General features: G+C 47.0%; 1 protein-coding gene across 1 annotated transcript; it reads left to right on the top strand.

Moving 5' to 3' along the window:
- The first annotated feature begins 5,766 nt into the window (after positions 1-5,766).
- Positions 5,767-14,151, top strand: S100A13 (S100 calcium binding protein A13). Its single transcript, XM_035099426.3, has 3 exons — positions 5,767-5,892; positions 9,962-10,214; positions 13,848-14,151. The coding sequence occupies exons 2-3, from the start codon at positions 10,062-10,064 to the stop codon at positions 13,983-13,985; spliced, it is 291 nt and encodes a 96-aa protein (XP_034955317.1). The 5' UTR covers positions 5,767-5,892; positions 9,962-10,061; the 3' UTR covers positions 13,986-14,151.
- The last annotated feature ends 1,223 nt before the right edge of the window (positions 14,152-15,374 follow it).

Here is a 15,374-nt window from a genome sequence, read left to right as displayed (position 1 = left end):
AGCAAAACATAGCCTTATTACTATTATTGTCAAATAACTTAGCTGTTTTAATATGCCACTTAATACTGAGTCAGGCAATTGGTCCATAAAGCCCAGGAATGTCTAAGCAAGGCCTGAGGGGGGAACATCCTGAGGCCCTCCTCAGGGATGGGGGGTGGGGTGGGGGAGAAATTGGTTCCGGGTTTCGGCCAAATCTATCAAATCCTCACTTTCGGAAGCGAAAACACAGCTATCCGTTGAAATTCGCACTTCTCTGAGTTTTGCTATGCAGTTCATCAATCAAACCGTATTGACAAAAATGCATCTGTTGGGGAAATTGTGTATATTCGCTAATTGATTTATTTGTTCCCCCTCAAGGAGCTCAAAATGACATACACGGTTCTCTCCATGCCATCTTTCAGCCTCACAACAACCCTGAAAGGTAGGTTTGGCTGAGAGGCAGTTGCTGGGCCTAAGATTATACCCAGTGAGCTTCATGGCTGAGTGGTGGGATTCAAACTCCCATCTCCCTCTCGGGTCCTAGTTGACCGCTCTAACCACTGCACCACCGCTGCCTCTTTCCCCCTTCCTTCTGATATCTGCTTCCTGTGCTGGTCTAGAAGGTAGGACACATTGGTCTACATTTAGAATGCGTGTGTAGCCAGCACAGCCAGTGGTCAGGTATAGGGATGGAGGGGGAATTGTTTTGGTTCAAACTTAAAGTCAAACCTACTGATTCACCCGAAGCAATGCATGAATCGATTTGTGGCCGACCTTTGAAATTCAAGCCTTTCCGAATTTTGCAATGCAATTCTACAGCTGAGTCACGCATACAAAAAACTCACCCAGGAAACCAAAGTGTGCACCTATTAGTGGAAGTATCATGTCAAATAGGCATTGTTTTACCGAAAATTGCTTTGCAAAAACGGAAAAATTTTGCATACAAAATTGTGTATGCCAGGAGTCATTCGCAAAAAATGAATTATTTGATTCAAGTTGATGGATTCTCATACAGTGGTACCTCACAAGACGAATGCCCTCCAAGATGAATTTTTTGCAAGATGAATGCGTCGTGCGATCTGATGTGACTCGCAAGACGAATTCGTTTTGCGAAAAATTCATCTTGCAAATCGTGGTTTCCCATAGGAATGCATTGAAATTTAATTAATGTGTTCCTATGGGCAAAAAAGGGGACCCAGGTGGCGCTGTGGTTAAACCACAGAGCCTAGGGCTTGCTGATCAGAAGGTCGGCGGTTCGAATCCCTGTGACGGGGTGAGCTCCCGTTGCTCGGTCCCAGCTCCTGCCAACCTAGCAGTTCGAAAGCACGTCAAAATGCAAGTAGATAAATAGGAACCGCTACAGCGGGAAGGTAAATGGCGTTTCCGTGTGCTGCTCTGGTTTGCCAGAAGCGGCTTTGTCATGCTGGCCACATGACCTGGAAGCTATACGCCGGCTCCCTCGGCCAATAATGCGAGATGAGCGCGCAACCCCAGAGTCGGTCACAACTGGACCTAATGGTCAGGGGTCCCTTTACCTTTACCTTTTTATGGGCAAAAAAAGAAATTTCCATGCATTCCTATGGGAAACCGTGATTCGCAAGACGAATTTTTCACAAAATGAATTGACTTGTGGAACGAATTAAATTTGTCTTGCGAGGTACCACTGTAAAGCCTTTTGTTGGGGAGGAGGGACTGGATTTGCAAACTGATGTGCAGGTGTGGAGAACTGAACTGAATATCGGAAAAAAGAGGAGTGGATTTGCCCATTCTGAACCCTTTCCCGTTCCCAAAGCAGCCCATAACAAATGGAACTGCTTAGGATAAACCAGTAAGAGATTGGACTGATCCTGCCAAAGCAGTGTCAAAAACAGGAAGGACTGGAGGAGGCTGGTGATTTGGGGAGGAGCACAAGTGTGTGGGGTGTGGTGTGGTGGGGGGGTCGGTGAGCGCATTTTCCCAATAGCAGGTAAGTGACTGCTGTAGACTGAACTAAATGTGAGTGGATTTGGGAAAGAGATTATGAGCTCGCAGAGGCAAAGCTGCGGCTTAGCATCGTCATTTGAGAACATTGAATACTAACTCTCCATTTGATACTTCGCTCTGAGGTCATTAACACTGAAGTGCAGCTGATTGCGATGCTGCTAACGGCAACAAAACAGTATATTGCACAAAAACAGAAATATAACCCCACCCCCATCCCCTACACCAGGCATCCCCAAACTGCAGCCCTCCAGATGTTTTGGCCTACAACTCCCATGATCCCTAGCTAACAGGACCAGTGGTCAGGGAACATGGGAATTGTAGTCCAAAACATCTGGAGGGCCGAAGTTTGGGGATGCCTGCCCTACACCATATCTGATTGGCTAAGGAAAACCTGGCTAACTATCTTAATTGCACATAAGAAAAATGCAATATGTAATACTCAAGAAAACACATTTGTTGAGAAGTTGGCCTAATTTCTTTTCTGGAATGAAAATGTAAATGATTATATTATCTCACGGCGCTATAGCCTTTTTGTTATATTATCCCGGCCTCACCTCCCACGTGCCATTTTCTTCCCCCCGCTTTCTGTTTCATTTGTTTTCTTTTTATTCATTCATTCATTTGATTTATTTATTGAATTTATATTCCGCTCTATACCCGGAGGTCTCGGGGCAGCTCACAGAACAAAACCAGAACTCAAAACCACAAAATATGTCATCAAAATAAAAACAGTAACCCAGTAACACCTTCTCCCACCCCACCCCACATTTAAAAAGGGCATAGGATGTCAATCACATCAACCAAAGGCCTGGTTAAAAAGGAACGTTCCACAGACGGGGAGCCACTGCAGAGAAGGCCCCGTTCTCGTGTTGCCACCTTCTTGTGTTGTTTTCTTCTTGGGAAACAATGATGTTTGATATATAAAACAGTTTGGAATTGTGAAAATATAGCAATTTAGCATCAATCAATTTATTGTTTAAAAAAGGCAGGTCTGGAGGCAGTGAGGAAAGGATGAATGTGTGGGGTCCCCTGCCTCCAATCCTTGGGAAGGTTGGTAAATATTGTGGAGCTCTAACGGGCTGGGCATTGAAGCCAGGCACTGATTCTTCTACAAAATAAAAAATATTTTCCCCACCAAGCATTCCATGATGCTTCATAATTCCTTCTATCGCCGATGGTTAAGTCATGAAAATGGCAGAATCCTTCTGCAAGAGGGAGATATCGACTGGCTTGGGGAATCTTGGGGTTTACAGATGTTGAACTCTATTTAGGGAAATAAAAAAATTCATTCAGTAGCACCTTAAAGACCAACTAAGTTTTTATTTTGGTATGAGCTTTCGTGTGCATGAGAAATGCTAAGGGGAGGGAAACAAACAAACAAACCCTCCAGCAAAACAGGAACTGAGCGTGCTCAGTGGCCACAAAATGCCAGCTGATTGTTGGCAGGGATGGGTGTGTACTTCATGCGTGTGAAGGAGTGGTCATCTTTAATCCATCGGTACCTGTTGAATGTTGAAGGAAAAAGGCAATGTTCCAGATATATTCATTTGGAGTGCAGATCTGTGATCTTAAGATATTTGAACGATTAAACAGAATCCCTATACAGCCATACCTCGGCTTAAGTACGCCTCGGTTTGAGTATTTTCAGTTTAAGTACTCCGTGGACCCATCTGGAACGGATTAATCCACTTTCCATTACTTTCAATGGGAAAGTTCGCTTCAGGTTAAGTACGCTTCAGGTTAAGTACAGACTTCCGGAACCAATTGTGTTTGTAAACCGAGGTACCACTGTAATCAAAAGGCACCATGTTATGTTATGATTTCCTGGTCTTCGGTGGTAAACTGGCCCAGTTGGGTCAGGAAGAAACCTTCATCTATCCAGTGATTGTTAGACTACAACTGTCATGAATGCTAAACTTCCTGTCTGAGTCCACCTGAGCCTGACTCAAGTTTAAAATCTTGCAAGATCATCCTGACTGAATCTGATTTAAATCCAAGCCTCGCTAGATCAAACAGTTTCATCCTGAAATAAATTCAAAATCTTGCTACATCATCCTGTCTCAGACCCTCCAGGTGTCCCTATTTTCCAGGGACGTCCCTGATTTAGAGAAGCCATCCTGGTTTCTGATTCGATCCCGGAATGTCCTGCTTTTCCTTAGGACGTCCCTATTTTCATGGGAGAAATGTTGGAGGGTATGGTAGGATGGCCCTATTTTCACTGGAGGGTATGGAGTTATCCTGAATGGGGTAACTGTGCCCCTGAAGGACCAGGTGCACAGCCTGGGAGTCATTCTGGACTCACAACTGTCCATGGAGGCGCAGGTCAATTCTGTGTCCAGGGCAGCTGTCTATCAGCTCCATCTGGTACGCAGGCTGAGACCCTACCAGCCTGCAGACTGCCTCGCCAGAATGGTGCATGCTCTAGTTATCTCCCGCTTGGACTACTGCAATGTGCTCTACTTGGGGCTACCTTTGAAGGTGACCCGGAAACTACAACTAATCCAGAATGCAGCAGCTAGACTGGTGACTGGGAGCGGCCGCCAAGACCACATAACACCGGTCTTGAAAGATCTACATTGGCTCCCAGTACGTTTCCGAGTACAGTTCAAAGTGTTGGTGCTGACCTTTAAAGCCCTAAATGGCCTCGGTCCAGTATACCTGAAGGAGCGTCTCCACCCCCATCGTTCTGCCCAGACACTGAGGTCCAGTACCAAGGGCCTTCTGGCGATTCCCTCGTTGTGAGAAGCCAAGTTGCAGGGAACCAGACAGAGGGCCTTCTTGGTGGTGGCTCCCGCCCTGTGGAACGCCCTCCCATCAGATGTCAAAGAGAAAAACAGGCTACCAGATCTTTAGAAGACATCTGAAGGCAGCCCTGTTTAGGGAGGCTTTTAATGTTTAATAGATTATTTTATTTCATTTTTCTGTTAGAAGCCGCCCAGAGTGGCTGGGGAAACCCAATAATCCAACCCCCGAACTGTCTGAAGGCAATCCTCTATAGGGAAGTTGTTGGTGTTTTTTTTTAAAAAAAGTTTAATGTTTTATTATGTTTTCGTATACGTTGGAAGCTGCCCAGAGAGGCTGGGACAACCCAGTGTGGGCTATAAGTAGTAAAATTCATTGTGGGATGGGACGTCCCTATTTTCGTCGGAGAAATGTTGGAGGGTATGCTTGTCTGAACCTGACTTGAATCTAAGCCTTGCTAGATCTTCCTGTCTGAGCTTGACTTAAATTTAAAATCTCGCTAGGTCACCCTGTCTGAGCCTGGCATCAGTTCAAGCCTTGCTGGGGCATCCTGTTTACTTTTCCTGGCCAAAATCAAATTACCCCTCCCCCCCCAAAAAAATGTCCCAGCGTGAGCGACGGCCAGTCGTGTTTTTCTGCAAACGGTGGCTGAGCGGGTGAGTCAGCCCATGAAATACATTTTCCTGGAGGGCTTCCACCCCCCCCCCCCTGCTAACTCATCCTGAAGCCTCGGCCGAGAGTCAGTAGCACAAACTCTCCCCTTGTGTGTCTTCTGCAGCCTGTGCACACACACGAGGTGTTGTTGTCCCCCTCCCTCCCCAGACCTTCCTTGGTTGCATGCCAAATCTTGCAAAATGAAAGTTTGTTTGTGGACGGCTCACGGCTGGGCAGGGCCGAGCCTGGCTGCTGTGCTTTGTGAGTCGTTGACAAGCCAGGAAGGCAGTGCCCTGTGTCAGTAGCAGTGCGGGCTGCAGCCTGTTTGGGGGGGGAGAGGGGGGGAGTCTTGGCGTGGGCGGTGTCTGTGGAAAGAGAAACCGTACACCAGCAAAAGTCTTTTAGCTTAATGGAGCACTGATCCTTTGAACACCCCCCCTCCTTGTTTCCCCCGATTCTGGCTGCCCACAGCTGTATAAAAAGCAACGCCCTATTCCCCCACTGACATTATCCTTGCAAGCGACTGACTCCAGGGTAAGTGGCAATCTTGGGAAGCGGGATGGTGCCAGAGGCTGGTTTCCCTTTTTGGATCCCGGTGTGTGTGTGTGTATGTGTGTGTGTGTGTGTGTGTGTGTGTGTGTGTGTGTGTGTGTGTGAGAGAGAGAGAGAGAGAGAGAGAGAGAGAGAGAGAGAGAGAGAGAGAGAGAGAGAGAGAGAGAGAGAGAGAGAGAGATATGGAGCACTGCAGTTATGGGAGTGCAAAGGCTGCTGACTAACGAAAAGAATTTTGGGAGGCGATGAATCACTTGAAAACACCCATCCAAGCCAGCATTGTATTCATTGATTACATGCAGGCATCGAGGTGTGTTAGAAAAAAAAAATCTGCAGCAGAGGAGGGTCGTCTGTTCGAGGTACCGGTGAGATTCTGAGATAAGCACAGAGGTTGAAGAAGTTCTGGGCTCCTCCCCTCAAAAAAAAGATATTGTAGAATGGGAAAAGTTTCAGAAAAGGACAAGCCAAATGATCAAGGGGGTTGAGGGAAGATTGCAGCGTTTGGGACCTTTTAGCTTAGAGAAATGGCCGTTAAGAGGCGGCGTGGGAGAAGTTTATACAACTATGCACATGGACAGAGAAAAAGCGCTTCTCCCTCTCTCATAACACCAGAGTTATAAGTTATAAGTGGAGTTGAATGTGGGGAGGGTCAGGATGGATAGAAGGAAGGACTTCTTCATGCAGTGCAGAGTTAAACTGGGGAACTCCCTCCCGCAGGAGGCAGTGACTGATGCCCACCGACTTGGGTGGCTTCAAGAAAAAGGATTAGACAAATTTTCATGGAGGAGGAAAGGACTATTGATGGCTCGGCTCTGCCTCCAGAGGCAGCAGTGTTTCTGAATGCCAGTTACTGGAACCTGCAGCAGGGGTGAGGACCACTGTGAGAACAGGATTCTGGATTACATGGGCCAGTGGTCTGATCCTGCAGGACTCCTCCTCCGCTCTTATGTTTAAGAAACAAGTGGGCAATGCGATCCTAAGCACTTTTACTTGAGAGCCATTGAACTTTGAGAGACACATACCCTGAGTAAATATGTTCATGACAGTACTGTCTACCTGTCTCTGTTGATTCAGCTATCTCCCTCTATCCTCTTGCAATAACATTGTATTATATGATGGGCACTTCCAGACAGCTGCTGTTTTCCAATGAAATCCAATCATGTGCTGGCAAATCTGGGTGGGCAATTAAAATCAATTGGGAGGTTCTTGCATAAACCCACTTCCCCCCACCCCCCCTTGACTTTTCACAGGAAGGAAAGTGATCGGGAAATGCACAGGAGAGCATTGGGTTGCAGTTGATTGGCACGTTGTCGTCTAATGAAAGAGAACAAAATGCTCAATAAATAGCAGCGCCCATCTAACCACCCTGCAAACTTGGTGCAAAAAATAAAATAAAAATAAAATCAGGATGAGTGCTGGATAAACCAGTAACGTGGAAGTGACATAACACACCAGAATCCAAAATAGCCCACAAGATGTGCTTCGTAGCCATTAGCATAGATAGAATCACAGACGTATGTCTGTAAGGGCATACCCACATTTCCTGTTGTCCCGCTGCTTCCTGCCCAGGGAAAACTGCTCTTTAATGCTTGATCAGAACAAACGGTTGTTATAAGAATTGGGGTTGGCTTTTAAAGTCCAACTCCCTATCAAGGGACTCAAGATCCCTTGAGGTCTCCTGTTGGTCAGAGATACAACAGAGGTGACAATTCGGGTTTTCCCGGATTGCCATTTGTTCTGATCTGTCTCTAAAGAGTGGGTTTTTCCTTGGAAAGGAGCAGGGCAAAGGGAAAACAGCTTGGACCTGTGCTTTATTGAGCATGGCAGAAGCAGAAGTGTGGATGAGCCCTCTATCTATATCTATCATCTGTCTATCTATCTATCATCTATCTATCTATCTATCTATCTATCTATCTATCTATCTATCTATCTATCTATCTATCTATCTATCTACAATATCTATCTATCATCTATCTATCATTGTGGCACACAGATCTAAAACATTGTCAGCAGGTCTAAAACATTGTCAGCCTCCAAATTCAGGGCCAGTATATCCTGAAAACCAGGTGCTAAAGACAAATTGCAAAAATAAAAAATTAAAAAAATTAAACGTTGCCTCCATGCCTTGCTCGTGGGTTTCTGGGAGATTCCTGGGTCTCTCTTTCTTACATTTTAAAGGGTGCTATTAATTCTCAGTCCAGCCAGCTAACCAGCGTGAGGGCCAGTCAGATTGGACGATGGTCACCTATTTTGGAGCTAATTGCCTTTTAAGATAATTAGCTAGTGTGGTATGGGAAGCCAGATCGCAGAGCTGTGGGACGGAGGGGAAATTGTCTCCCCTGACCCCAAAGTCGCGTTTAGAAGTGCTTTAGTTGCCCCGGGAGGAAAGTGATGCAATCTTATCCACACTTTCGCCCTGAATTCAGCAGGACAGGTTTGCAAGAGGGCATTCATAGGATCCAGCCCACACATCCATGCAACTGAATTTACCTCCTCACATTTACCCAAAAGTAAGCCTCATTGAGTTGGAGATGGTTTATTCCCAAGTCAGCGTGCAGCACAATGCAATCGATTAATCCATGGATGGAAAGATACAACTCTGATGTGTGCATTGATATTTCTTTCTCTTAGTTCTTTTTAGTGGTGTTATTCATTCCCGATTTCCACAGAGGGAGACAAGCTCCTTGCCCTCTTAAAAACCAGTTCCCCTCTCCTTGGGACTTGACTTTCTAATATTTTTGGGATACAATGTCCTGCAGAAATGTACTAGGATCAACCCACAGTCAGAGCTGATGGGGAGAAATGTGATTCAGCTCACATTTAAAGACGAATCTCCCTGGTTTCCGCAACCCGAAACGATACGCAAACGGAAAAGCAGCCATCTGAGCAAATCTGCACTTCTCTGAATTTTGCAATCCAGTTTCTTTAGCGGAGTAACATGTGTAACGATGTACAGACTGGCGTTGAAGTGTGCGTAGAAATGGATCTCTTAGTGAAGCTAACACACCACAAATGCATTCTATTGGGGAACGTTGCTTTGCAAATAGGTGCAGAAGAAGATTGCGAACATCAGGAGAAGTTTGCGCGAATATGCCGATGGGTTTTCACGAGAAGAAAAGAAAGGTGGAGGGCCTGTGAGGGTGGGTTGATGCAGATTTGGGAAACGTCAGAATGGCCAGTTCTAGTGGTTTATTAAAGGAAAGCGTAAGCTTACAACGCACCCTGCAGAGCCTCACTGCTATTATGTTAAGCATTACTTATACACAAAGCAAACTACGTAAACAGGCACCGATAATCCGGTTAACTCACCCCTGGCTTAGAGGCCCCCTTCCATCCCTCAGAAAAGGTAGTAGCTTATCTCTCATCTATCTCTCAGATAAGGCAGTAGCTGACGGGCAATCAGTGTGAGAGGTCTCCCTTCTCCCAACTAGCTAAGCAAGCCAACTAACATATGCCCAAGCATGTGAATAAGCCGATGTGATCTCGTTCTTGAAGCAAATGACAATTGGTCCTGGGGTTATATCTTGGCTACCAAGCTGGCGTTTACAAGCCTTCCAGAATGTTTTTGGCTTTGCAAAGCTAGCGAGAGTGTGGTGCCGATGACGCCAAGGTTTCAGGTTCGATCCCTGTATGGGACAGAGGCATGTTTCCTGCATGGCAGGGGGCTGGATGAGACCCTTTCCAACTCTACCATTCTGTGATTCTATGAAAGGCTGGAAGACCAGCCCAGGGTGCTTTTGTTTGGCAAAACAGAAAGTGACGTTGGTCTCTCCCGTTGACTTGTTGTCGATGGATGGCGATGTTTTAACTAGCCAGAGCTATGATTCTATTCATTTAAAATATTGCTATGGAAAGACCCTGATAGTTTTAAAAAAAAACCAGACATAACAATAAAAAAAAAAATCCAACAGAACAACAGAAATAATGACATTATCCAAATCATAGTTTTTCTTATGTGCTTTGCTGCTTTGTTGACATCTTCTTCCCTTCTGTTTTTCCCCTGCTGATTTCCTCCTGACTGCCTCACCTTTCCCTTCTCCCCTGTTCACAGAGCCCGTCGTACACAGCCCGCCACTACAAACACACTCGCCATCTGTCGAGCCACAGCCTCAGCAAAGAAGGAAGGAAACTCAACACTTCTCAGTCCTGAGATGGCCAGCAGTGAATGGACAGAGCTGGAGGCAGCCATTGAGAAGATCGTCAACATCTTCTTCACGCATGCGGGCCGCGAGGGCAAGAAGGGGACTCTGACGGCTGGGGAATTCAAGGAACTTGTTCACGAGCAGCTCCCGAACCTCATGAAGGTGTGTGTGGGGGGTACAAATTACAGGGTGTGAGGCCAGGAGGACGGGGGAGGCTTTTATTTTAAAATCAGGACACGCAGGGCTAGGCCAAAAGCAATTTGCTGAAGGAGAAGTTGGAGACCCACTGCTTCTCGTTGCATGTCCAGAAGCTCTGCAGGGAACAGTTTTCTGCTTGAGGGCCATATTCCCTTCTGAGCAGCCTTCCGGGGGCCATGTTGCACCAGTGGGCAGGGACCAGAGGCAACAGTGAGTAGAGTAACGAGTGCGGATTTTACATTCACGGAGTAAACTGGTTCCCACACACTCACTCGCACATCCCTTCACGAATCCTCCATCCGAGCAAACAAGCAAGCGACATTATTAGAGTTGGGCTGGTGTCCATAAATCACATGGCGTCAGGGAAGTTAGGGAAACAAGATCTGCTCAAGAGGCCAGGCCTAGCAAGCACAGCAACTCGTCCTGGTAGATCTTGCCCCCTATGAGGCAGCTGAGGGGTCTGAAGTTGCCTACAGTTGCCTAAGTCTGCTTCTTCCCTGGTTCCTTCCCTAGCAACCTGAGACTCAGTCAACGTGCCTGTCTTTGCTACTCCCTCGTCATACCTCTCCTGGTCCTGGGAGACCAGCAGGGAGGGGAGCTGGTCACAGCAGGAGGGGAGACCCCCCTGGCTTCTTCAGCCGCCAGTCTCATCTCTGCCCCTTGCCCCCCTCCCTCCTCTCCAGCCTCTGCTTCTGCCTCTGATTCTGAACTCCTCTCTGCCACAGCCTCTTCCTGCTCACTAAACCCTGTTGCATCTTCTGCTTCCGACACATCCTCCTCCCAGTCTTCTCCCTCTGACGACCCATCGCCTTCCCACAACCCACCCCCAGGCTCTGAGCCATCTTCCCTTGGGGGTTCCCCAGCTGGTACCTTCCACCACTCCTCAGCATCCAGCCAGTCTCTAAAACAGCTGGGAGAGAACCCTACCCGAAATCCTAGAGGGCATTTGCCAGCCGGTGTTGGAAATACTGTACCAGACGAACCAATGGTCTGACTCTGGCAGGAGTGGAGAGATTCACTCCTGTGCTACATTCCAGTTGGTAAGGTGAAGGATTGCAAAAGGTTTGGGGGGCTCACCCTCTGGCGGCTGCAGCAGTCGCAATGTCTAAGGACAGGGGAGGTGCTGTCTTTGATTCACATCGCAGTTTGAGGAGAAAGCAAGTCATGCTTTCAGAATCAATACCTGAAATGCAGCCTGCCTTCAAAATTCACCCTTCTCTGAATTTTGCAATGCAGTTCTCGAGCACAGCCCCGTGTACCAATAGGCATCTACTAGGGCTGGTGTATGACTGCGTCTCTTAGGGTAAATGAGATAGAAAAATGCATTGCATTCAGAAAAATGTGCGCTGTGCAAAAATGTGAATATTAGGCAACATTGTGTACACACACGTGTGTCCATTGGGAGAAATGTGCATTAAAACACTGGTGAATTTTCCTGAGGCCTTGATTCCTGCCCCTTTTAAGAGCGAGCCTACTTGAGCTTTGCCATTGTGCTCAGAGTAGACCCACTGGAAATAATGGACGTACGTTAGTCCAGTTCATTAAAGTCAACGGGGGTCTTTTCTGAGTGGGGTGAAGATTGGGAGCAACTCCATTGAGCCTAAATTAGTCGCACCCATTAATTTCAGTGGGTCTACTCTGAGTAATGACTAATGCTTGGCTCCAACTGTACTAGCCATTCAAAGAACTGTGATACCGCTTTAACAGTCATGGCTGCCTCCATAGGATCCTGGGAACAGTTTGTTTGTTAAGGGTGATGTTAGGAGACCCCCACCCTGAGCTATGATTCCCAGCACCCTTAAACTGTGGTTCCCAAGATTCTTTGGAGGAAACCACCATGACTTTTAAAAGTGGTATAAATGTGTGAGTGTCTGAAGGTGGTTGGAGGATGGATGGCAGCTAACAGATTGAGGTTGAATCCTGACAAGACAGAAGTACTGTTTGTGGGGGTCAGGAGGCGGGCAGGTGTGGAGGACTCCTTGGTCCTGAATGGGGTAACTGTTCCACTGAAGGACCAGGTGTGCAGCCTAGGAGTCATTTTGGACTCACAGCTGTCCATGGAGGCGCAGGTCAACTCTGTGTCCAGGGCAGCTGTTTATCAGCTCCATCTGGTACGTAGGCTGAGACCCTACCTGCCTGCGGACTGTCTCACCAGAGTGGTGCATGCTCTAGTTATCTCTTGCTTGGACTACTGCAATGCGCTCTATGTGGGGCTACCTTTGAACTACAACTAATCCAGAATGCGGCAGCTAGACTGGTGACTGGGAGCGGCTGCCGAGACCACATAACACCAGTCTTGAAAGACTTACATTGGCTCCCAGCACATTTCCGAGCACAGTTCAAAGTGTTGGTGCTGACCTTTAAAGCCCTAAACGGCCTTGGTCCAGTATACCTGAAGGAGCACCTCCACCCCCATCGTTCTGCCCGGACACTGAGGTCCAGCACCAAGGGTCTTCTGGTGGTTCCCTCATTGCGAGAAGCCAAGTTACAGGGAACCAGGCAGAGGGCCTTCTCGGTAGTGGCACCCGCCCTGTGGAACGCCCTCCCACCAGATGTCAAAGAGAACAACAACTACCAGACTTTTAGCAGACATCTTAAGGCAGCCCTGTTTAGGGAAGCTTTTAATGTTGAATAGATTATTGTATTTTACTGTTTTGTTGGAAGCCGCCCAGAGTGTCTGGGGAAACCCAGCCAGATGGGTAGGTTATAAATAAAGAAATGAAGAAATGAAGAAATAAATAAAATTATTATTATTTCAATTGAAGGTTTGGATATGACCCCTGCTCCCTTTGATTTTCTACATTAAGCCATGGGATTATGGTCCCAGCTGTGTACACTATACATTTAAGGCACCCCCCCAAAAAAAAAGGGATCCTAGGAGCTGTAGTTTGTTAGGGGTATTGAGAGATTTTAGGAGACCTTAACATAGCTGCAATTCCCAGTGCTTCTAACAAACTGTTGTATACTTCCCAGGGTTATTTAAGGAGGGGGAAAGCCATGAATGCTAAAGCGGTATAAAAATGCTATAGATGTATGGGTTTCTTGTTCCTACTCAGAGTAAACCCATTGAAATTAATCAACATGACTAACCTTGTCTACTCTGCCAAGAAAGAGCAACACCATTCATGTAGAAAACTAGTACTTCAGGGAATAAATTTCAGCTAGATCACCTTCTACCTGACATGCTAGATTTCTGTGTGCAAGGAATTCCTTTGCTCTCTCTGTGTGTAGCTTTCAGAGCACCCCCACACTTGCTGCTTGCGGGAAGTTGGACCAGACTCAGTGTCATCCATGGGGTGACGCAGACACGAGGCACCTGCTGCCGTGATGACCAGATCTTGCAGGAGCAAATTCCTGAAGTTAATTATGCATAGTTATGAAGATGTATTTCCTTTTGTTGGTTCTGAACCAAGGGCTGCCAATCAATTGTCTTGGATGACTCTGAGCTCTAGGAGTTATGACGAGAGAGAGAGAGAATTCTCCTCAGTCTGTCTCCTCCGTGCCTTACATAATTTTTACAAGCAGGTTCCTGTGACAAAACGCCTTTGCTGCCCCGGCTGTCCCTGACTTTTCCTTTCCTCTCCTCCTTTTCCGAAGGACGTCGGCGACCTCGACGAGAAGATGAGGAGCTTGGATGTCAACAACGACGAGGAGCTGAAATTCGGAGAGTACTGGAGGCTGATCGGGGAGCTGGCCAAGGATATCAAGAGGGAGAAAGTGGGGAGAAAGAAGTGAAAGTCGTGGCACGGGTGGGGGGCTGTGGCTCGTGCGAGAGAGAGAGTTGGGTGGGTGGGACCAAGACACCTTGATTCCGAGTGCTTGCAGGAGGAGGAAGATAACAGGAAATATCAACCCGTCAGCCAGCAGACTGCAGCAATTCAAATAAAAGCCTTTGCTCTGAGATACTGTTGCTTGTTGCTTGCTTAGTGGCAAGGTAGAAGAGAAGGGGACTCAGAGCTGAGCTATAACCACAGCCAGGAATCACAGCTAAGATACAGGGGTCAGCAGGGGGCCGGTCCACTGTCCCTCAGACCTTGTGGGGGGGCCGGACTATAGTTTGGGAAAAAATATGAATGAATTCCTATGCCCCACAAATAACCCATAGATGCATTTTAAATAAAAGGACACATTCTACTCATGTAAAAACATGCTGATTCCCGGACCGTCCGCGGGCCGGATTTAGAAGGTGATTGGGCCACATCCGGCCCCCAGGACTTAGTTTGGAGACCACTGGCTATTGCCCTACAGGGAAGGCTCCCAGCGCAGTTGGTAGAACATCTGCCTTGCATGCCAGTCTGTGCAGACAATACTGAGCTAGGTGGACCAATGTATAATGCAGATGCCACCCCCCCGACCTGAACAGGAAGCTGTTATAAGTACTTCCAGGTCAGGAGGACCCAATGGATACACTGGAAGCCAGGTATGCCCCAGTTCGCATCCCTGGTTTGATCCTGGCAACTCTGGATAGGAATCTATCTTGGTCAACCTCTCTCTCTCTCCTATTAACATTTTTAGCAACGTTTATATACCACTTCATTCAAAGACTATTTCTAAGCAGTTTGCAAGAAGCAAAATGAAATGAGCACATGGTTAGAGCATGGTGCTGAGAACGCCAGGGTTGCAGTTTCAATCCCCATATGAGACAGCTGCATATTCCTGCATTGCAGGGGGTTGGACTAGATGATCCTCAGGGTACCTTCCACCCGACAATTCCATGATTCTATTCATTTTAATCCTTGCTATGAAAAGTCCCTGGCAGTCAAGAAATAAAAATCATAGCAATAAGCAAACAAGATAAAGGACATCAAAAATAATAACATTATCAAAATTAAGATAAACTCAATCATTTTATATAATGAAATCACCTGGTTGGCTTTAAAATAGAATTAGACAAAGCAATGGAGGATCAGGTTATCAACGGCTACTAACCACAACAACTATGTTCTCCCGCCACTGCTGGAGGTAGCATGTCTTTAAATACCAGTTGCTGGGAAACACAGGAGGGCAGAGGGGTCTTGGGCTCACATCCTGCTTACAGGCTGGCCATTGTGGGAACAGGGTGCTGGACTGGATGGGCCACTGATCCAGCAAGGCTCTTCTTATGATATTCATGGCTTCCCCACA

The sequence above is a fragment of the Zootoca vivipara genome, chromosome 16, assembly GCF_965207765.1.
Source record: "Zootoca vivipara chromosome 16, rZooViv2.hap1.1, whole genome shotgun sequence".
Classification (NCBI taxonomy): Eukaryota; Metazoa; Chordata; class Lepidosauria; order Squamata; family Lacertidae; genus Zootoca; species Zootoca vivipara.
This window is presented reverse-complemented; position numbering and strand designations above follow the sequence as displayed.